The 22,956-nt window shown below is 38.3% G+C and overlaps 2 protein-coding genes across 2 annotated transcripts in view; one reads left to right on the forward strand and one right to left on the reverse strand.

Annotated features, from left to right (window-relative positions):
* The window catches only part of CLNS1A (chloride nucleotide-sensitive channel 1A), a 30,642-nt gene extending 26,361 nt beyond the window's left edge, over window positions 1–4,281 (forward strand). Inside the window, exons 6-7 of the mRNA XM_049889737.1 lie at window positions 260–340; window positions 3,545–4,281. Of these exons, the coding sequence (XP_049745694.1) occupies window positions 260–327 (68 nt within the window). The 3' untranslated portion in view covers window positions 328–340; window positions 3,545–4,281. The remainder of the gene's footprint in view (window positions 1–259; window positions 341–3,544) is intronic.
* A 4,751-nt stretch (window positions 4,282–9,032) lies between these two features.
* On the reverse strand, window positions 9,033–22,720 carry AQP11 (aquaporin 11). The gene is made up of 3 exons (XM_049889738.1): window positions 21,967–22,720; window positions 13,727–13,843; window positions 9,033–9,326 (listed from the first exon to the last, which is right to left on the reverse strand). Exons 1-3 carry the CDS (start codon window positions 22,583–22,585, stop codon window positions 9,247–9,249), a joined length of 816 nt encoding a protein of 271 aa, XP_049745695.1. The 5' UTR covers window positions 22,586–22,720; the 3' UTR covers window positions 9,033–9,246.
* Between the last annotated feature and the right edge of the window lie 236 nt (window positions 22,721–22,956).

The raw sequence follows: 22,956 nt of genomic DNA on the forward strand, positions 1-22,956 counted from the left end.
TACTTCGAACAGTTCTGTGAAGAATGAACACTTGATGTGTACTGCATTTGAAATCTACCTAGTGTTGTTTTAGTGTCGGGATTGAGAATTTACAAAGGAAATGTATAGGCTAATTTTAACTAGCTTAAATCCCGCATTTTCCTTGATATTTTAATTTTTAAAGAAAAAAAAAAGCAACTCTTACCACCAGAGGGCACTAGCTTTCTTCTGATTGAAATATAAGTTGAATCTTTACTTATCCAGTTCGTTTTTTCTTCAGATGGGATGGAGGTAGATACTACACCAACAGTTGCTGGGCAGTTTGAGGATGCAGATGTTGATCACTGAAAATGACTTTAAGGTGAGTGGTTTATTTTCTTGTCAGTAGACCATGAAAATCATGTGAAATAATTTTTATTTTCATAATTCAAGAGGGCTCTGTGTAGTTAGCAATTTGGAAAAATGTTAGTTATCCATTTCTTAAATTGAAAATTATGAATTTTTTTTTTTTCAATTTAAATTACTATCCAGTTTGACTTTTTCTAAACTTCCTTAAAAATGAATGTCTGCAAGCATGGTGGTGTTCAGGTTAGTTTAACATGTACTGAGCACCTACCACGTGCCATGCATTATGCTAGGCACTGATAGTACATAGAAGAATAAGACATAGGCCTGTCTTCTTGGGTGGGTCAGTGAACTTAGGAGAGTGGTATGAGCCCTTTGTTCAGAAATAGACTTACCTGGTTGGCTTGGGTGGGAGCAACAGAGCCTGAGGTCATTCCTGGCCCGCTCTTGAATCACCTGAGTTCATCAGAAAACACAAAGCCGAGATTTGCTGCAACTCACTGCTTTTCAATTTACAGACAAAGTTGAGGTAATTTCAAACTGAGTTTAAGCCTTTAATCATAACCTTGTATTGGTTTCTCTTCTCCTGAAAATAATGGGGACAAAGGTCCTGGTCACTTTAGTGTGCAAGGATGATTTATACATCACTTCCCGAGGTATTTCCTGCTGAGTGCTTAACCAGTATACTACCAGGGCTCCTTATGAGAATGTGTTATTAGGTGCCATCGAGTCAGTTCTGAATTATAGTGACCCCATGTACAACAGAACAAAACACTGCCTAGTCCTGCGCCATCCTCACAATTGTTGCTACGCTTGAGCCCATTGTTGCAGGCACTGTGACAATTGTTGCTATGCTTGAGCCCATTGTTGCAGCCACTGTGTCAGTCCATCTTATTGAGGGTCGTCCTCTGTTTTGCTGACCCACTACTTTAACAAGCATGATGTCCTTTTCCAGGGACGTCCCTTCTGATAACATGTCCAAGTGTGTGAGACAGAGTGTTGCCATCTTTGCTTCTAATGAGCATTCTGGCTATACAGTTTATGAAGGAAGTGCTACTAGCATTATTATGATTACGATAATGTGTAGAGGAGAGAAAACTGGCAGTGAGCTCTTACATGGAACAAGAAAAGCAGGCAGGAAATACCTTTGAACCCCCAGACCTCTGCTGGAGAAAGACCTGATAATCTGCTCCTGTAAAGATTACAGCCAAGAAAATCCTAAGGGGCAGGTCTACTCTGTCACATGGGGTTGCTATGATTTGGAATTGACTCCATGGCACAGACCACCACCATGAAGACATCCTCATAAGCTTTGCCTGAAGTTTGTCCCTGACTACTTATTAGCTACTTCATTAGTCTTAGAAACATATTGTTCTTTGCCAGCTTGAGAATCTCAGTTGTCTGTTAAATAATAACAAGGTCATGAAGCTAGTTCATATCATACAGAGATAGGACTAATAATCCTAGTAGTAGTTCCTTTATAAACTGTAAGGTTTTTACACTGTTAAATTGTTTTCCTTTCTCCCCCCCACAGTATCTTCCTACCTCTGACCTTACAGGATTATCTTCTTGAATGCTGGCAGTGTGTTCTTTGAGATGCCAATTATATACAGATCTTTTTTATTAAAGCATACAGTGGTAGCATGTTAAGATTTACGTGTTTTGGCTTGACTCTTCCACCATTGTCAGTCACCCAGTTAGGTTGTGAGATCCCTGCTTGCTCCCTGCTGTGAGAAATATTTCAAAATCCCTCTTTCCTGTTCTGGGACAGTTTTTAGTTGAGAACCTTAAGCACTCATTGGCATAGCCTCTAGTTACGTTTTAATTCCTGTACCCATGTTCCATTTTATATCAGTTAGAAGCCAGTCTTTCTCTTTAACTCTCAGTTACCTTCCACATTATTGCGGTTGTGAATGTAACATTGCTTCGTATGCTAACCGTGAATTAAGATATTGGATTTTTGCTTTCCTCTCAGGCGTTGCCAGTGGAACTATCAGAAAATAACCTCTTAGAGTTCTGTGATTTGTGTCTGTTTCACTAAATATTTAATTTTTATTTCTACAACATTTACTTTTGTCATTGTTAACCAGACCTTCTAAAACCAGCAGTGTCTCTTCTGCGGTGGCTAAATATCATGTGTTCATATCACTGGAACTTTCTTAACTTTAATTTTCAGTTCTCACAGTTCCATATATCAATAACTTTACTGTTTTACCTCATGGTAAATCTTCTGGTACCAACTTAAGTTTTCTTTTCTTGTTCCTCATCACTTTCTTCATAACATATTGGTTTATCCAGTTCAGTAGTTCTTGTTTTAGTAACTTTTATTAAAACTATAAAACAGATTTTTGGACCTCATGGCTTTATTCTTGAAAAGTAGAACACCAATCACCCTACTAATAAGAATTAAGAGAAACTCATTTGGTGTGTCATTAATGGTTACACAAATAGGATGTTACTGTAATTCCCTGGTGAGAATTCTTAGTATACTTTGTAATGGTGAAATAACCCTATAAAATAGTTACAAACTTTCTAATGAGCTGATGGTTGGTTTTCTATTAATTTTATGCTAGAGCTCAGAGACAGAGATTTTATTCATAAAGTTTATGCATGTTCTTCATCTGAATAATTGACCTGAATTCCAAACAATGTCTGAAGGTTTTTGATCATTTAAAATTTTATTTGCCTTTAAGGAATGAATAAAATTAGAGTGTCTATTCAGCCATTAAAAATTTCAAGATAATGAGACTATTATATTAACCAACAAGGACCTCTCAATATGTGAGATGGGGTAAAGGGAAAGGCACATGAATGGTGGAATTGCAGCTCTTCCTCTGTACTGACTCTGCCTTTGGACAAGGCATATAACCCCTCTGATTCTCAGTTTCCTCATCTGTAGAACAGAGATAATAATAACTGCCTTGCAGGATTGTTGCAAAGAATGAGACATATTATCTTGGCGCAAACGGGTTAAGCACTCAACTACTAGCTGAAAGGTTGGTGGTTCGAGCCCACCCAGAGGTGCCTCAGAAGACAGGCCTGGTGGTCTGCTTCTGAGAAGTCACAGCCTTGAAAACCCTGTGGAGCAGTGCTACTCTGCACACCTGGGGTTGCCATGACTCAACAGCAACTAACAACAAAGTGCCCTGACACTCATAGTAGGCATTCAGTAAATAATAGCTATTGTTATTATAAATGTTGTAACCCTTTTGTTTTTCAGATTCTACCCATTACTGTAGGAGAGAACTTGGTGCCTCTTAAGCTGTGGAGTTGGGGTTGATGGAAATCTTTTTTCTTCTCCAAAACTCATCTGAACCAGCTTTTTCTTGGGACAGACTATACTGTGACAGCAAGTTGTCACCAGCAGGAGAAACTTGTGACCTTTATTAACAAAGGTGAATTAACTTAACCAAGAGGGTATTTGTAGTTTATTGTTGGCCCCAAAACTTTCTGTATCTAGGTACCCTCTGAGTAGGCCTATAATTTCTACCTTCACCGTATTCATCTTCTCTAATCTAGCAGGCCTCCGTGGTGAAAATGTACAGGAGCTTGGAGGTGGAAGTAGACTGGATGGGGAAGGAGAGACAGAGATCTCAGAGAAGTCCTGGCCTCTTTGTTCATGTTCCACAGAGGCAAAGATCTTTTACTAATTTTGGGGCCAGATTAATTCAGGCATCTCTAGGTACTCTCTTTGGAAACATCCCAGCCACACATGCCACCACTAACACAGGTCTTGGACTTCTGACTAGCTTTTGCTCTTTCACCGTGTTTATTTTAGCCTGCAGAATTCCAGTCTGTTCTGTTATAATCTGTTCGGTTATATCCTTCAGTCTCCAACCTCTTAGGTCAGTTTCTGTAACAGAACAAGTGAAAACTGGGATGATGTTCTCAACGTACTTCCAATGAGAATTGTTTTGTCTTTGTAATAGCTTAACAAATAAATCTAGGTTTTCTATATGACTGTGCTTTCATTTTTGACTAAAACCATTAATTAGAAATGTTTTTTAGAAAATTAATGCTGGCAAAAAATGAGAATTTTATTCTTAGTTTTGTTCACTTTTGTGAGGTCTTATACAAGAATGTGAACATGAAATGAGTTATAAATGTAGTCAGACCTTCTGCAAGTGTTTAGTAGGGTAAAGATTTAACATATTTCAAGAGATTTCTGCTTCTTCTACTTGGGTCAGGATTGATTTCTTATACTTATCAATTCTAAGTTTATTACTTATTCTACTGCATGGTATTCAATGTAAAAATTTCAGTGGACAGCACAGAAAGTTCCCAAATTTCTCTGCAGCCAACCTGAGTAGCACCCAAACTTGTAGAAGTTTATCTGTTCAGCAGGCAGCCAGAATATTCTCCATAGGCTGATCTTAGAAGTTCCATTTGAGTTCCTTTTAAAATGCCATGCTTACAAATTTGCCATTGTGACTTTGAGTGAGGCAAGAAGTGCTCTGATAACACACCAACAAAATGTCTGGGAGACTGTTTCCTGGAATTGCTGTGGTCAGCTTGGTATGTTGGATATGCAGTAGACTTAGTAGGCAGGAGACGAAGCATTGAGTTCTGGCTTGGCAGATAAGATATTTAACCTCTCTGGGCCTACTTCCTTATCTGTAAATTGAGGGGAACTGGACTCTATGACTTTTAAAAATCCAGCTGTAACATTCTGTGATACTAGACAGTCGCATCCATAGCTTTGATAAAGTAAGCTAAAACTAACCAAATGCATTGCCCTTGAATCAATTCCAACTCATAAAGTAAAGGTGAAGAGAGAAAACTATCAGGTCAGACTTTGATGAAATGAAATTTGTAATGGTCAGTACACTAACATTTATTGATTCTGTTTGAGCTTAATTTTAGGATTGCTAGAATTGTTTTTCTTCTTGATACAGGAAAACTTAAAAGGCTAGACAGTTTTCTTCCCAAGATGTGAGCCATCTAAACTGTCCTGAAAAGTTAAGGCTAATATTCCTCTGCTCTAGATCATTCTATCATTTAAAAAATGTATTCAGTAAATATGGTCTTAGTGGATTTCCTTCTCCCTTAGATGAGTTTGTCAGATAGTTTTACTTTTCAGATAAGCTTGTTTAAATCCTTATAGGATATGTATTTTGAGATCCTATTAGGATCTTCATCAATGTTGGTAAAGCAGAGAGATTATACATAGATAATGATAGTATATAACCTTTTACTTCTAGAAGACAAGTGTGATTACTCATGGGTCAGATAGAGATTGGATATTTTGGTAGGATTTTATTTAAGGATTTCAGATAAAATCTAATTCTCATGCAACTCCTATTTTAAAAGTATTTCTAGAATGGGTGAGTCCACTTCCGGTAACCCATCTTCTGTAGCCAATCTGTGATCATTAAATTCTGAGCAATAGCCCATATTAGGATTCTAATAAGAGTTATTGGCAACTCTCCAGGAAGGAACGGGAACATATTTTCACTAGCCGCTCACTGTATGTGATCATATACACATAAATAAAATCAATATCTAATTTGGAGGATGTCATACTTTCAGAAATCAGGAAAACATTTTTTGGGAGAGCAGCAAATTTGGTCAGGATTTTTGGTTTTAACTTTAAAAAGATAAAATAGAGCTATATAACCTGGACATAAGAAGGCTAAGTAACAAACTAGAACCATTTAGGCTAACGAATACCTCTTGGGATTATTTTAGAGATTGTATGAGTCACTAATACATGTAAGACAACTTGATTAGAACAACACTGCCTAGAAAATAAGCCTTCTAAAAAAAAATTTTTTTTTAAGTAGATGTTAATTATTACCAGCAGTGGTAATTACTTCTTAACAGAAAAAAGAAGCTACAAATATAATATTAACTCACCTTTTAGAATACATATGAACCTTAAATTTTAAAAATCTACTGAGCAATTAAAGTAGATGTAGAGATACTAGTAATGTATGTTCAGTTCTTTTCTGGAGAGATGGCAGTAATTCTTTTAAGGGCTATTGCTCAGAATTAATAACTATATATTGGCTACAGAAGATGGGTTACCAGGTGTGGACTCACTCATTCTAGAAATACTTTTAAAATAGGAATTGCATGAGAATTAGCTCTGTAGTGATCTTACCTGAAATCCTTAAATAAAATTCTACCAAAATACCTATTTTCTATTTCAATAATTAGTAATTGCTCAAGGAAGACTAGAAGCAAAGAGACTAGTTAAGAGGCTACTGCAGCAAATAGAAGGTGCCTAGATCTCAGGACTTACATTGTGGTGGGAGGGTTAAGCTGAAGAGTGTTTCCACAAGAGGTTGTGGAATCTTCCTGTGTGCTGTTTGGATGGTTTAAAGTATATAGTTCTTCTAGTCCTAGCATTGCAGTATTCTGCAGCAGTATGTTTTTTAATAATGTGTATTAGCTCACAAACAATTGCCAAATAGGGCATTGTTGTTGGTTTAACCCAGAAGTTACTTTGGAATACAGTCCTGTTAGTCTGAAATGGGAAGCGTGACATGATTTGTTTAAATAGGATCACTCAGGCAGTAGAAATAGGAAGTTATTAACAATAATCTGGGCAAGAGTAGATGGTGACTTGGACTAAATTGCATTAGTGGACCATGTTAAAAAGTTTGAAAGCCTGCTACCCTAGAGAAATACATGTGCAGAGAAGACATGCACAAGAGTGTTTGTCAAAGTACTGCTTCAATATTATGCATAAACTGTGCAGTTAGAATTAACTAGAGTAGAAACTTGAGAAGTCCATTAGACAACCTAATAGAGACATCCAGTTGATGAATGGATATGGGTCTGGGGTTCAGGACAGTTATACAAGTTGGAGATGTAAATTTGAGAGGCATTAGAATATAGCTGTCATACAGCCACAAGACTGAATGAAATTACCATGGGAGTAACTACAAAGAGAAAAGAGTTCAGAGGACTGAGCCCTGAGCACTCTAGCGTTTAGTTTGGGAAAAGGAGGAAGAACTAGCAAAAGAAACTGAGGTAGCATGATTTTCTGGAAGAAAGTGTTTTCAGGAGGAGAAAGCATCGATTGTGTCAAATGCTGCTGATAGGTAAAAAGGGTAAGAACTTGATCTAACAGTTCGGAAGTCTTTGATGACCTTTACAACCAGCTTTTTTTTTAGTGGAGCCGTGGAGGGGCAGTAATGTCATAGAAGTTCACAAGTTCAAATTCTGACAGGTGAGGCTTTGGCGGCTGGGTGTTTTTCACAAGTTAATATTCTCATTTTTCTTAAACCACAGAGTCCTCAAGATAGAGACATGAATAAAAAATATTTCTATATTATAAGAAAAATGGCTATGAAACAATAAGTGAAACTCGGCTTCATGTTTGGAAGACATAGGGAGTCGCAAGAGACCATTTTAAAGAGAACAGCCATTACTTTGTGTTGTTACCACGGCAGAACTCAGGCATACTATTGCCAGATGATTTTTCAAGAGAAGCTGGAACTATAGATTTTTGTGTGAAAAAGACAAAATATTGGCTGAATTTGTGTGAAGTACTGTGCAGGCCAAATAATACATGTCAGAAATGGCATTTAGCCATTCAGTCACAATTTTGTGAACTCTTATTTTAAAAATAAAATGATTATGATATGTATTTGTTTTTAAGTCAAGAGTCAGAATCCATAATTTTCAAAGTGGCTGCCTTCCCTCACTAGGTAGAGTTAGCAACAGTTCAATCCACAGGTATAAGTAGAGTGACTGTCTACAAGCTGATCACCAAGCAGTGCTTAAATTACTTGGCAGCTTATCAGTTGCTTGTTAATTATTACTCAAACAGACCATATCTCACTCTGTATTTTTTTGCTTTCAATTCTGGCCCTCATAATGGAATTTCTTTTTAAGAGAAACACATTTAACCTTGTATGGCCTGAACTTTTAATAAAAATTATACCTCTTATAATAATATAAAGCTATTAGAGGAAAACTTGAGAATTTTTTAGACCTCAAAACAACAACAAAAGTAAATTTCTAAACAAATTTTAATAATTATAAAGTATGTAATGCTTCTTCAAAACCTTCAGATTTTCCACACTAGTCATAGTGATGACCAAATGCAATTTTTGGATTGAAGTAGAAGTCTAAATTGCTATTTGGCCCAGTGTGACCTGGGGCAGGACAGAGAACCGCTCTAGACTTAGTTTCCTTATCTGTGAAATGGAGATTAAAAATACATCCCTTACCTACTTCATAAGGTAGTTGTTAGGATCAAATGAGAATGCGAAAAGCTTACATCTTGACTGTATAGGTGCTTTATCTTATTATTTTAAAGAGTAATGACTTTCCTTAAGCTAGTGAGATTGTCTACTTAGAGGAAGTATTTTAGATACTAGAATATGTTTTAAATTGAGAAAGGCCCTTAAGTATATACGTGGATGTATAATCTGCTTCCAAAAGTAACTTTTGAAAGTTGACACTACTGAAAGATGACACTGCTTATGTTAACACTGTGTGAGGTGCTGGCTGAAAAGTATCCTCCCTCCAGTTCTGTCAGGATGAGTGTTGTACTTGGGTTAAAAATCCTATTCATTCAGGTAACACTTGATAAACACACACTTCTCTTTCATTGGTCTTACTGTCTATTACCTTCCCTTTCCTTCTCACCCTATAGTTGTTTTGTTTTTTTTTTTCCCATCAAAGTTAACAGTTGTCACTTTAAATTTATATTTAATGTAATGAGTGTTTTCTAGCAGCATTTAATACATCATTCAAAAGAACAAGTCTTAACTGAGAAACACAGGATACCTCAATTTCACGTTAAAATTTTTTTTTTAAGTCCCAGTGGTAAAACCTATAAGGCAGCTTCTTCAAAGGAAGCTTATTATTGAAGAATCCAGTGCATCCAGCATGTTGAATCTGAGGTGATAAAATATCACATCCAGTTTGATTGTCATGTAACTTAGTCTGAGTCTTTTGAAGTAGTCATTCCTTTTTATTAATTATGTGGTTGTTATGGAGCCAGGGAAGGAAAAGGCTGAACATCAAAACCATCAACAATATACCTGAAAAACAAAATACCATAAAATAAAAATAAAATCTTTAAGGAAGTACATAATCACTCAGAGGGTATGATTTAAAATTATGTATGATTATATATACCTAGAGATTTGGGAAGCTATGTTTAAAAGGATTGTCTACATTAAGACTACATGAAGCATAGATTTTTAAATCTAATATTCACACATTATTTTTCTTGAACCCTGAATCCTTAAAAACAGTATGTACTTGGTAAAGCTATGGGATTTAAACAATGAATTCAAAGAATAAACAAAGTCCAAATTTTTAGTTTTGTAGTTTTAGTTCTGGCTCCTTGCTGACTTGCTGAGAAACCCTGGACTTGAGTCTCCATTTGCTTCTCTTTAAAATGGCAACACTGTCCCTCCATGCCCCTAGGGAGGAACCGAGACAATAATGCAACTGAGCACTTGAGTTTTTCCTTGGGATGCTCAAATAAGAACAGTATGTTAGCTTACTTTATTCCTTCTTGCATTTTTTTCCATCACTCTCAACCACTAATAGCTTTTAGAGAAGTATCAAGCATAATATTTAAAAGTGAAAATTTCAGCCAATGCTGAAATTTAAAATCAATATAAAAATGTAAAAACCCACGTATCAGTAAATCTTCATTTTTGAGGTTATACCAGACAAATCTAGCATGAAGCAGTTGTTTAGTTTTTCAGTGGCAGATAGGGACAGACAGCAATGAGGAGACAAGGTTCAGTCACCATCTCAAAGGCAGAGTACACAGTACTTAATTTTTTTCTTTTAAATCTTACTGTATTTAGGCTTAAAGTTCTAGGTCAGTTTAAAGTCAGATTGAGAATGAGTTTTTGTCACATGCAGATTTGAAATTATTTTACTCATATTTGGCAACAACAGAAAACCTTACGTGTTGGCCAGCATTTAGATACCACAACATATTTTAAAAAGATGAGTGCGTTTTGCAAATGAATGCTTTAAATTGAAAAAAAAAAAAAAAAACAAAAAACAATCCCTGTGTTAACCTATTCACTAATTTTGTCATTTTCTTTATAAAGTAGAAAGTATTACATTTAAAACCTTTTCTAAAAACGGAATTGCAGTTTCATAGGAGCAAATAGAATATGCCAGTTTTCATTGTGTGAATGGTATAAACTAGATTAATTCTTAGCTGCATTCTTTTTTTTAATAACTTTTACTGTGCTTTTTTAAGTGAAAGATTACAAATCAAGTCAGTCTCTCACACAAAAACTTATATACATCTTGCTACATACTCCCAATTACTCTCCCCCAATGAGACAGTCTGCTCTGTCCCCCCCCCGCCCACTCTCTCTTTTTGTGTCCATTTCGCCAGCTTCTAACCCCCTCCACCCTCTCATCTCCCCTCCAGGCAGGAGATGCCAACGTAGTCTCAAGTGTCCACCTGATCCAAGAAGCTCACTCCACACCAGCATCCCTCTCCAACCCACTGTCCAGTCCAATCCATGTCTGAAGAGTTGGGTTCGGGAATGGTTCCTGTCCTGGGCCAACAGAACGTCTGGGGGTCATGACCACTGGGGTCCTTCTAGTCTCATTCAGACCATTAAGTCTGGTTTTTTTATGAGATTTTGGGGTCTGCATCCCACTGCTCTCCTACTCCCTCAGGGGTTCTCTGTTGTGTTCCCTGCCAGGGCAGTCATCTGTTGTACCTGGGCACCATCTAGTTCTTCTGGTCTCAGAATGATGTAGTCTTTGGTTCATGTGGCCCTTTCTGTCTCTTGGGCTCATAATTACCTTATGTCCTTGGTATTCTTCATTCTCCTTTGATCCAGGTGGGTTGAGACCAATTGATGCATCTTAGATGGCTGCTTGCTAGCGTTTAAGACCCCAGACGCCACTCTTCAAAGTGGGATGCAGAATGTTTTCTTGATGGATTTTATTATGCCAGTTGACTTAGATGTCCCCTGAAATCATGGTCCCCAAACTCCTGCCCCTGCTACACTGGCCTTCGAAGCATTCAGTTTATTCAGGAAACTGCTTTTGGTTTAGTCCAGTTGTGCTGACCTCTCCTGTATTGTGTGTTGTCTTTCCCTTCACCTAAAGTACTTCTTAACTACTATCTAATTAGCGAGTACCCCTCTCCCACTTTCCCTCCCTCCCCCTTAGATGCATTCTTACAGTCACCTTTCTAACATTTTAAATTAATTTTGGGAGACGGCACGGACCAGTTGAGGAATTATAATTATCTCTGTTACAAAAAGGAATGAGAAAGAGTAAGGACTGTGACTCCCAAGAATAGTTTGCTTTCTGCCTGCTCAAGAAGGGAAAGAAGATAGAATCTCTGTTGGGATTACTTGTCTTTCTCTCTTCATGGCATTGCTCAATTTGACTTTGGCTTTTTTTTTTTTTTTTTGACTCATCTCTTACCTAGCTCACTGAATGACCCTTGTAAAATTAGAAGTCCTTATTTTTCTTAGAGGTTAATTGTGACCTTATTTCATTTTGGGCCATTTTTTCCCAGTGGGATTGTAACTTCGATTTATGACAAAATTCAGTGGCAAGCTAGAATTTAATATTCTAAACAGGGCCATTTAGTTGTACTTGGTAAAGCTGTAGGATCTAAACAGTGAATTCAAAGGATAAACAAAGTCCAAAGATTTATGGTTTTAGTCTGTCTTTTATCCATGTACATTAAAAGATACTTTAATTTTTTTTTCATTCATAAATGACTTAAAGAAAAATAGGAACATGGCCTCTTCAAACCAAAAACCACAACAGAAATTTGATGTTTTGTCTGTTTAGAAAAAAGCTATAGATTAGGCCAACTAAGAAAAAAATCTCTGAATGTATATTTTCAACAAACTAAACAGGGACATACATAGTTGTAAAAGAGGTTGATCCCAGTTCCACTTTTAAAAGATTCCTTGCATAGGAAGCAGAAAAATAAAGTGTACTTGTTTTTCGTTTGGGTGTTTGGATTGTTTTTGGATAAGCAGTTCTTTAAAATGTTTTGGTCATGACCAGTGGTAACAGGTGATCTTCCTGTTTGAAATACACTAACAGGAAAGAAATATAGTCCCTTTCCCCAGGTGCCACCCTCTGGTCTGTAAGCTTTCCTGTAGGGGAGGAGTTGGGGTTTCTTTTTTGCCAAACATGAGGCCTTTGCAGTGTGCTCTTTCAGGAAGGAGTTTGTAAGTGATTTGGGCTGGAAAACGTGTTTTAAGAAAAAAGTCATGCTTCTTTTACAGAGAATGTCATTACTTCTGATCTTTAAGATTCTTCTTAGAAGGCCAACTTTTTAATGTTCTTTGAGGTAGTGGATGGAATAATTCCATAGTATCCTAGACCTATTCTTAAAATTGTAGTCAAAGCATATCAAATTATATACACTAATATTTGTTTCAAATAAGACATATTGGAGTTTTTCCATATAAAAACTACTAGTAGACCTGCCTAATAAGTTTTCAATGACACTTTCAACTTCTTAAAAAAAAAATTTTTTTTTTTAAGAAGTCATTATCAGAAAATACTAGCAATCTGTAGAACTGAAAAAAGCTGCCACTACTGGCTTCTTGAAACTCAGGTTTTCTCTGACATTCTTAGTGTTTAGATCTCTAGATAGTGTTACTGAGCATAATAGACAATGTGTGATAAGAGGCTGGAAGCTGAATGGGAGGAGTAAAGTGTGGTGGCTGTTTGCACTTGTGCCAACGTTCCCTTCTATATGTACCTCTTTTTTTTTTTTAAACAGCAACAAAACACGAAAACAAGAAACAGAATGCTAATGGTGGACAAAAAGAGTAAACTAATGAAAGGCCAGGCATCCTCCTATTAGTTTATAGTTATGAATTATAATCCCAGGCTTAAAACATAGATGACTAAACAAAATCAAGAAATGCTGATAATTTATATAACTAAAATGCATATTATGATGACAGTTACTGTATAATTTTTTGTGTTATTTGACTCATCTTTATAGTAGAATTTGTATATCTGATCCAGATAGAAACAGCAGGAATGGAACTTTGGATTATTTAAAAACTAATTAAAGGTATACATTGTTCCATGAGATGCTCTTCTGCAAAATGAGTCAAATAAACTAAATGATAGTTTATCTGTAGCTCACAAATGGAAAGAAACAAATTCCTTTTGCAAAAAGAAAATATTTTTGAATGGAAGTAATTGCTTCACTTTTGCCCTTCTATCTCAGGGTTTTTTAAAGTGGCATCATACCTGAAATTAATGATCCTTAACTAGATAATTCTGTTTCTTTTAAATTCAAACCATTTGAAAGGATACTACACAAAATGCTATTTCAGACATGGTAGCTGCCTTTTTCATTTTCTTTTTTGTGCCTGCTCTGTCTTTGGAAACTGACATATTACAATGATAACTCATTTTAAGATCCTAATCTTTCAAACATATTAAATAAAAATATGCTTACCTATAGAAGGAGCCAGACAATATACTATAAAAAATTGAGAGAATGCTTCATCAAAACACTTGAAATGTAGTGAAAGTGCCAAAGCTGGATTAAACACCGCTCCTGTTAGACCTCCTCCTGTAATACATTTTAAGCAGAGTGATAGGAAACCGTTATCTTACATTTTCCTGTAATTGCAAATAAATGTTGAATGTGTATTTCATTTTATATATTAAAGCGCTCTTATTGTATGATTCTCCTTTGCAAAATCACCTGGCGTATCATATGCCAGGTGCAAGAAAAGGATATAAGACATTAAGAACTTAAAACCCAGTGCTTTTCCCATACACTACAAGAAGCACATTGAAAGTTAATGTGCTCTATTATTGTTTTCTACATTTTTATAAAACAGGATATTTGGCTGCCCTTCTTAACATTTATCAATTTAAATGAATAATAATGAAATGAAGATACATTTAAAAATGGATACGGTACCACAGATTCTCTTGGGCATAAGCAAAACTTTGTGTTAAAAACAAAAAGTAAAATGGACCAAACATTGGCTCTGTTTTTACTTCTCAACAGAGACCTAAGCAGTGACTATAAGTAGTCATGAAAGAAGCATAAATTTTAACTGGTGACTTTTCCAGGATTCCTGTTCTACCTCTGCCCCCAGGGTATCTCTGACGTGGAGTCTAGGAGTTTACATTTCTGGCCACACAATAATAAGGAAAGCAGATCTGCTAGGACAAAGGAGACTGGATTGCCTGTCCAGTGGTACTTGCCACAGCTGTGACTCAGCCTTTCCAAACACTCTATAAGAGCATCCTTAAGACAGTGGCATTTCTGGCAGTTATTAGAAAGTGACAGCTTGGACACATACATCTGCCTCTCAGCCAGAGAGCTAGATCCCAAGATCTTCACAAACTTTACATTGACATATGCTACTATAGCATATTGTCTTCATAAAATACAGTAGAATTGGAAGATTAAGTGACTAATGAGATTTCACTAAGATTTCACACTCCTTCGGCTGACAACAGTGAAGCTGGTTGAGATGAAGACGTTGAGCAATCACCTAAGCTCACTTAATGACTAAGGGTTTTTTCTGGCACACCAAGCGTGATTCACATTTATGCTTCACACATAAATGACACCTTATCATGGACTTTCAGGATGATTATGGAATAGTTAAATCCTAGAATGTTAAGCCTGCAACTGCCAAAGGTCAACAGTTTGGGTGGCAAGTGTCATTTCACGTTGATTCCACAAAAGAATATTGAGTTCCTATGCTAGACACCATGGGCAGAAAGATAAGGACTCATACAAATAGATCTTTAACCTATAATGTAATACCAGCTATGATAATAAACGATCTATGACTTCTTTAGACATCAATAAAAATGGAATGAACCATGCCCTCAATTAGTTTACTTCAGTATTCCATACCATGGTATATTGAAGATTTTCCATTAGGTATAAGAATACTGTCATTATACCAGCCCAACACTCAAACAACTTCACTTCCCTTCTAATCTTCACATCACCCATCTGCTCAGTTTGAATTTGCTGCTCTTCCCACCTAGAGGTTGAGTCTTTCCTCCTCTCTTGAATACGAGCTGGCTTTGTGACTTGCTTTGACCCATAGAACGTGGCAGAAGTGATTCTTTGCAAATTCCGAAAGTCGCAGGAGTGCCACTGAATTCCAGGTCCAGTCCTCAATGCTATAAGCCTACCAGCTTGCACTTTTTGCTCTCTTGGGAAAATGCCCTGATACCATATATAAATGAGCTGGTCCTATAGGGTCGCTATGAGTCGTAATTGACTCGATGGCACTGGGTTTGGTTTGGTTTTGGTTTGGTCTAAGCTGATGGAGGATGAGAGGCCACATGGAGGAAAATGAGGCACCCCAGATGACAACTAATACCAACTGCCAGGCATATGAGTGAGGCTACTTCAGATCTTTCAGCCCAACCAACTGCCCAGCTAAACGCAACTGCGTAAGTGATCCCAGAGGAATTACCCATCTAGCCCACAAAATTGTGAGAAACAACAGATTGTTATTTTAAGTTGAGGTGGTTTGTTACAAAGCAGTAGTTAACAGAAAAGAAATCGGTACCAGGAGCAGGTTCTGTCTTTAAAAAAGGCTAAAACGGGTGGTATTGCGCTTTGCCATTTTGGACCAGACAATTTTTTGTTGTGCAAGGCTGCCCTGTGCATTGTAGGATGTTTAGCAGTATCCCTGACTCCCACCCTCTGAATATGTGTAGTAAACTACCCCTCCCCCACCACCGCGCCCAACCACTGTAACATCTAAAAATGTATCCAGACATTGCTAAATGTCCCCTGGTGGGCAAAAGCCTCCCCTAGTTGAGAACCACTGACCTAAGGAAACACTGATACTTGGGTACAAGGAGACATCAAGAAGGATATTTATTTATAGTAGCAAAGAACTGGGAAAAACTTAAATGTCCATCCCTAAGAGCTGAATAAACTACTATTTGCAATGCTATGCAGCATTTTGAAATAATGAGAGAAATCTCTATATTAACACAGATCTCCAAGATATATCACTGAACAACTACCACCTAAAAAAAAAAAGCAAATTGCAGATAAGATATATGTCAACATGAACACACATATATAGTTTCTGTAGGGTTATATCTATATACACAATAAATGCACCAAAAAGAGTTTGGAAGGATACACACAATAAGGATTACCATGGTGGGGAGTATAGGCAGTGAAGGAGAGCAGCTAGGAGCGGAGGGTGGCTGTCAAAAGGTACTTTAGTCTTACTGGTACTGTTTCGGTTTTTTGCAAAGAGGACATAGTCATGTATTGTGTAATTAAACATATATTTTTTTAAACAGTAAGACATGAGGCACAGAACTATCAGAAAATGGCTTGGAAAATCAAGTTACTGTTTGTTGACATTTGAAAGAGGAAGACACAGAAGTGCATGCTGAAGAAGCTGTATCACGCAGGAGGGCTACTGAGCTGGCTAGCGGACTGCCAAGCGTCTTAGAGGACAGCATGCACTTAGTGAAATTATCACAGTCAAAGGCTTAGTCCCAAACTTGGCAATTCTGAGCCTGAATGATCATATTCTCTTGTGATAGAATGACACTAATTAAAATCACAGAAGACTCAGGTATAAGCCAGAATGTCAATTTTACTCATTTTTTATAGTGGGAACTAGCCCTCCTGCTCCACCCTCTTCCTGGTCAGTGTCCCCTGGGAAGCCCAGTCCATTATCAGAAAATTACATGTAATCGGGGCAAAAGCAGGAGTCCATGATGAGTTCTGATAAAACATTGTCCACAGCTGAAGATACCTCTAATGACCAGAATGCTTGTGTTCTACAAATTCAAGCTCTTACTGGTAGACAATGCTGGGCAAATATCCTCAAAGTTTGCATCTCCAAACACTATGCTTTTCTTTGCTGGTTTACATTCTGTTGATATGCTAATATCACTACGTAAACTAGCTAGCTAGCTGCTTCCAGACTTGTTCTTACAGACCTGGAAAAATGATATTAGACTGCTCTCAGATTTTGTACAAAAGCAGTTCACTTTGACTTACTTAGAAATGGACAAATTTCTGTATGAAAGTTACACCTTATATTTTTCTGAAGTTATCTCAAAAAGAGTTGTGAACAACAAAAAATTCAATTTGATAATTGCAAAAATGATCCAGTTATACTGGAAGCTTGTGGGAAATTAGTAGGATAAAATATTTTCCAAACACTATGTGCCAGGTACTATGCTAATAACTTGAAATATATTTCTCTATTCCCAGTAGTCTTATGAGGTACAAAGTAGAACTGTCCATTTTATAGATGAGGAAACAGAGCCCCAAATTAAGTGTTTACCCAGCCCAAGGGCACAGTTCACCTCCTAACCTGTGCTCTTCACCACGATATTACACTGGCATAGTAAAAAAGTGTTGAGTTAATCAGACCTATTCAGGGCTGTTTTTCATTTGTAAATTGATAATAACAGCACTTATTTCATATGGCTCTTGTATTAAAGAGAACATATGTGAAAGACTTACCTAAAATCTGTATTCTTCATGACTTAGAAGGATAAGGATACAGAAAACTCCTGGAGTAATGAACTAAAAATACTAGTTTCTCCAGACAACGTACTAGACTTATTTTGAAAGCCCTTACACATGAAGTATGAAATACCCAGATATGTATTATTTCTTTCTGTGTGACTTTTTAGAAGTGAATAGAATATTTGCTAATTCATTCATTCACTCATCCTATAAATATTCTGTATTTGTTTAATTTACTTTTGCTTTGTACCAAGTGGCACTAGGCTAAGTCCTGCTTATATGTTGTAATGAATAAAACAGTTTTGCCCTTTGTACTCATAAAGCTTATCATCCAGGGAGACAAATGTATAAATTTAATTTGAATTAAATTATAAATTAAGATAAATTAAATTATACAGAAAACGTGTAATTTAAGATTCTATGAAGGAAATAAATAGGGTGCAATAGTAAAGAATAACAGGATGATTTAGATGTGTAAAATAACATTTTTTCAATAGCTAATTAATTATGCATAAAATGAACATAGTTCTTTCTTACCCTGTTCATTGAACTAAACTTTCCCAAAGATGTCTGAAATCTGCATTAATAGTTTTATAGCTCTAATATGTTAATAAATTACACAGCTTTTTCTTTTTTTTACTTTATTAGGAAAGCCAATAAATCCCAGCTAACGGATTAGGAAGCAACCATAAGTGGTAATGACATCAGTGGCCTCCATCTGCACATGGAAGTAAGGAGTGCTAAATCAGTAAACACACAACCAGACAGCTGTTATCCCCTTGGTCACTGGCTATCCTAGGGGCCTGTGGCTATATTGCAGGACAGTTATGTTCTGTTATCTTAAAATCATACTTGGTTATTTTGATGCGACCCATGTTAATGATTTCTGAGTGCCCCCAAAGCCCAAGTGATTAATCTCCCAGCATGCAACCTTTGTCAAAACTGTACTAACAGTATCATAAAAAAAAAAATTGTCATTGAGTCTACTACTTATGGCAACCCCATGTGACTAGAACTGTGCTCAACTGGGTTTCAATGGCTGATTTTCCAGAATTGCCAGGCCTTTCTTCCTAGGCACATCTGGGTGGAATTGACCCTCCAACCTCTTGGTTAGCAGCCAAGTTCATTAGCTGTTAAAAGTTTAAAAAAAAAAAAATCAAAGTAACTTGTAATGATGCCTGTCTTAGTCAATTCTTCCCCTGCTTTTCCCTTCGTACCCATTCTTAGGAAAGGAAAAACCCATTCTTAAATCCTTCCTACAAAACCCTCACCTCTGCCTGATAGGACAGACGTTCAACTAGTCCCAAAACAGTTCAGTTTCTTTGGGACAACGCCATTCCAAAGTTATGGCTTATATCCATAGAAGATAATGGGGCATGATATGGCTTATTGCTGCATTTCCCAAAGTATTTCTCTTCTGCTACACTCCTAGACAGGATCCCGCACATCTGAAAAACTCTGTGCTGCATCCTCCTGTTGTAGGTTCCACAATATACAATAGCGTGGGAAATGCTCTGTGAAGTCGTAAAATTAGAAAACCTGTTTAATCCAGTGTTTGCCAAGCTTACTTGATTTAACAGAATCATTTGTAACTTTTGAGGAGCAGACAGTAGAAATGTTGATGATGAAATGAGTATGAGCTTTAGTGTCAGTTTGAACCATGGTTCCACCGTATTCTAGCTATGTGACTTTGGACAAGTTATTTCACTTTTCTGAGCCTCAACAAAATGCACTGCCATTGAGTCAATTCCGACTCATAGCGACCCTGTAGGACAGAGTAGAACTGCCCCGTAGGGTTTCCTAGGCTATAAATCTTTATGGAGGCGGACTGCCACATCTTACTCCCGTGGAGCAGCTGGTGGGTTCAATCTGCTGACCTTGTGGTTAGCAGCTGAGCTGTTAACCAGGGCTCTCTCTTTCTCAGCCTCACTTATTTAAAATGGGTATAATCTGGGTTGTCATAATGATTAACTGAAATAACGCATATAAATGTCCTAGCAAAATACTCATCATCTACCAGGTGCCCAGTAAATATTAATTCCTTATCTCCTTATATTGGCAAAAAAAAGGGATGAAAAGGAAGATCATAGTAAATTATGAATTTCTGTAACTAGTAATCTACAATTGCAGTCTCCGGCCCTGTCCACTACTGTAGCTACCAGCCATGTGTGGCCACTGAGCACTTGAAGTGTGGCTACTGCAACTGAGGAACTCAATATTTAATTCCATTTAAATTTAAATAGCCATACGTAGCTAGTGGCTACCTAATTGGACAGTGGAGCTCTCGACTGTGAGCAGCGGTTCTCAACACCGGTTCCACATTGAGATCACCTGGGAACTTTAAAATATACCATCCCTTAAGCCCCTTCCGGAGTCCCTGTGTGGTGCAAATGGTTAACACGCCTGGCTACTAACTGAAAGGTTGGAGGTTCGAGCCTACCCAGAGGCACCTCAGAAGACAGGCCTGGTGATCTGCTTCTGAAAAATCAGTCATTGAAAACGCCGTGAAGCACTGTTCTACTCTGACGCACATGGGTCGCCATGAATCAGAGTCAAAGGGGCAACTGGTAAGCCCCTTTCGAGAACAATTAAATCTTAATCTCTGCACCCAGAAACGGGTATGTTTAAAGAGCTCCCCAGGTGAGTCTAAAGCAGAGAGAATGTTGATAACTGCTCCTCCACTGAGATCTTGTTATATCCTCCCCCCTCCTGCCCCAATCAATTAGTATCTTCATTTCAAGGATCTCAGTTGAAGGTATGGAAAAAGAGCAGTGCTTTTGGATACCTTAAATTCATATTTCATAGTTTTTTTTTGCAATCACTTTATATTTATCTGTAACTTCAAATAGTATCTTGTTTCCCTTCTCTAAATCTTTGTCACTTATAAAAAAGTGAATAATATTATATACAGTATTAATTATGGAATCATAAGTATGTCTTAAAAGTATAAAACCAAACAGGAAGAATAATTCCCGACTTCAAGATAATAGAGGGAAGAGACATAGGTACAGAAAGAGATCCAACTGTATGTAACATTTTATTAATTAAAAAAAAAGCTTTTCAATTTTTATTGCCTTTAATTGTATAAATATAGAGCTAAACTGTGGCATAACTCTTTTTGCCAGGGATGATTCTGTTCAAATACGGGAGTTGTTTCTGCTTTAGCCAAAACTTTAATAACTAAATAAGCAACTACTCACCAACCTCTCACAAATACATATACCCTTCCCTCTCTCCAATACCATTTATTTCCATCTGTGTCTACTAAAATAATGGTACTAGATCTAAAGAAGGGAAAACGGTTTGGGAAGTCTTTTGTTTTTACCCTCGGGGATCAAGCATTATCAATTAGGAGACTGTCTGAATATAGACTATTAACTACAGATTTCCTTTTGTTAGATTTCTGTCTCCAAAACACTTTATAATTCAGATATAGACCCAGTGAAGATACTGTGTTATAATCTTTTAAAATGACGCATTTTATCATTAAGCTTTTGTTTTTTGGATTTCCTTGTCCTGTGTAGAATATATAGGCTACCCACTGCTTCTGAGATCTGTGAAGGTAAACAAATGATTTAAAAGAAATTAAGTTTCTCAAGTTATCTGTTTTTTAAAAACAAATCGCTACTTTCAAGCAAGTTTTCATTTTAAAATACATGCGTTTCTTGATAGGTCACTGAAAAGTTTGTTTATAACTCAAAATGAATAATTAAAGAAATAAGAAATGAAATGAAAGTAATTTTTGTATAAAAAGAATTAGGAAATGGAAGTACAGAAATTCTACTCCCAACCTTACTACTAACCCAGTCATGTGCCTTGTGCTTTAAGTTGAAAGGAACTTTTTAAACCCAGGATCATTTTTCAGTGAGAGTGTGAGAAAGGATCCATATCACGTCGGCATGAGGAAAAAGATAGCTGTTACCTTTTCTCTCCACCTGTAAGACAATCCCTTTGTAGGATATTTGAACCCTAGGCAATATCTCTCTAACAAGATCTCAGTTTCAGCATAGAAGTGGCTCCTTTCGCTGGGTGTTCAAAAAAGCACTGAATGAGAGATCTATATGTTGGCCCCATCAGCTAAAAGTATGCTGCAAAATGGTTAGACTAACAGAAATACCAATATTTACATTACAGAGGGGTTTCAAATGGAACCTGGTAAAACTTTTGGACATGCCAAGTGTTTCCTGGGAGTAACAAACCTGCATAAACCAAAAAGGTGATGAGTGCTGCCAGCAGGTGGATACGAAGCTTTGTTCGGATCTCCTGGGAGTGCAGCAAGGCGCTGTGGAAGATGAAGGAGCAGATGGTCTCTATGATGACCGCTTTGGGCAAGTCGACGTGGATGGGATTCCTGCAAGCGAAGCTCCTCTCGCTGACGTGGTACTTGGTCAGACCCAGGCTCCACAGGGCGCCTATGCAGTATCTGCTGCATAGGGCACTAATCAGCTGGGCCAATAGACTTACTGCACCTATCTCGGGGGACATTCCCCCCAACATCATCTGCATCATCACGCCGCAGGGGTTGCTGGCGGTGCCCACCAAAGTCAGACCATGCACCAACGAGAAGAAGTAGATGAGCGTCAGCGGCCAGGTGGGGTGCGCGGGGTCCTGCTCGCTCAGGACTAGCAGCTCGTGGGTGCAGCAGCAGAGCTGGAAGGTAGCCAGAAACTCCAAGACGAAGGCGTGGGCCTTGGGGCTGTGCAGCTGCTGCCAGGCGACCACGCGGGCCAGCCCCATGAGCAGCACGACCGACAGCATCAGCCCCAGCGAGGTGCAGGTGTCCTGCACCTCGGGCCTGAGCCCCAGCAGCGCCGACATGGCTCCCTCGCCGCCTGACAGGACTGCGGGCTCCGGCTCGAGTCCGAAGTCCGCCCCGCCTCCTCCTCGCCCGTCGGGGCGGGCCCATCCAGAGAAACGGGAGGCCCCGGGGGCGTCGCGCCGGCGGACTCCTCCCCGCTCGCTCCCCGGCTCCCCGGCTCCCCGGCTCCCCGGCTCCCCGGCTCCCCGGCTCCCCGGCTCCCCGGCTCCCCGGCTCCCCGGCTCCCCGGCTCCCCGGCTCCCCGGCTCCCCGGCTCCCCGGCTCCCCGGCTCCCCGGCTCCCCGGCTCCCCGGCTCCCCGGCTCCCCGGCTCCCCGGCTCCCCGGCTCCCCGGCTCCCCGGCTCCCCGGCTCCCCGGCTCCCCGGCTCCC

Source organism: Elephas maximus, chromosome 7, assembly GCF_024166365.1.
Source record: "Elephas maximus indicus isolate mEleMax1 chromosome 7, mEleMax1 primary haplotype, whole genome shotgun sequence".
Taxonomy (NCBI): Eukaryota; Metazoa; Chordata; class Mammalia; order Proboscidea; family Elephantidae; genus Elephas; species Elephas maximus.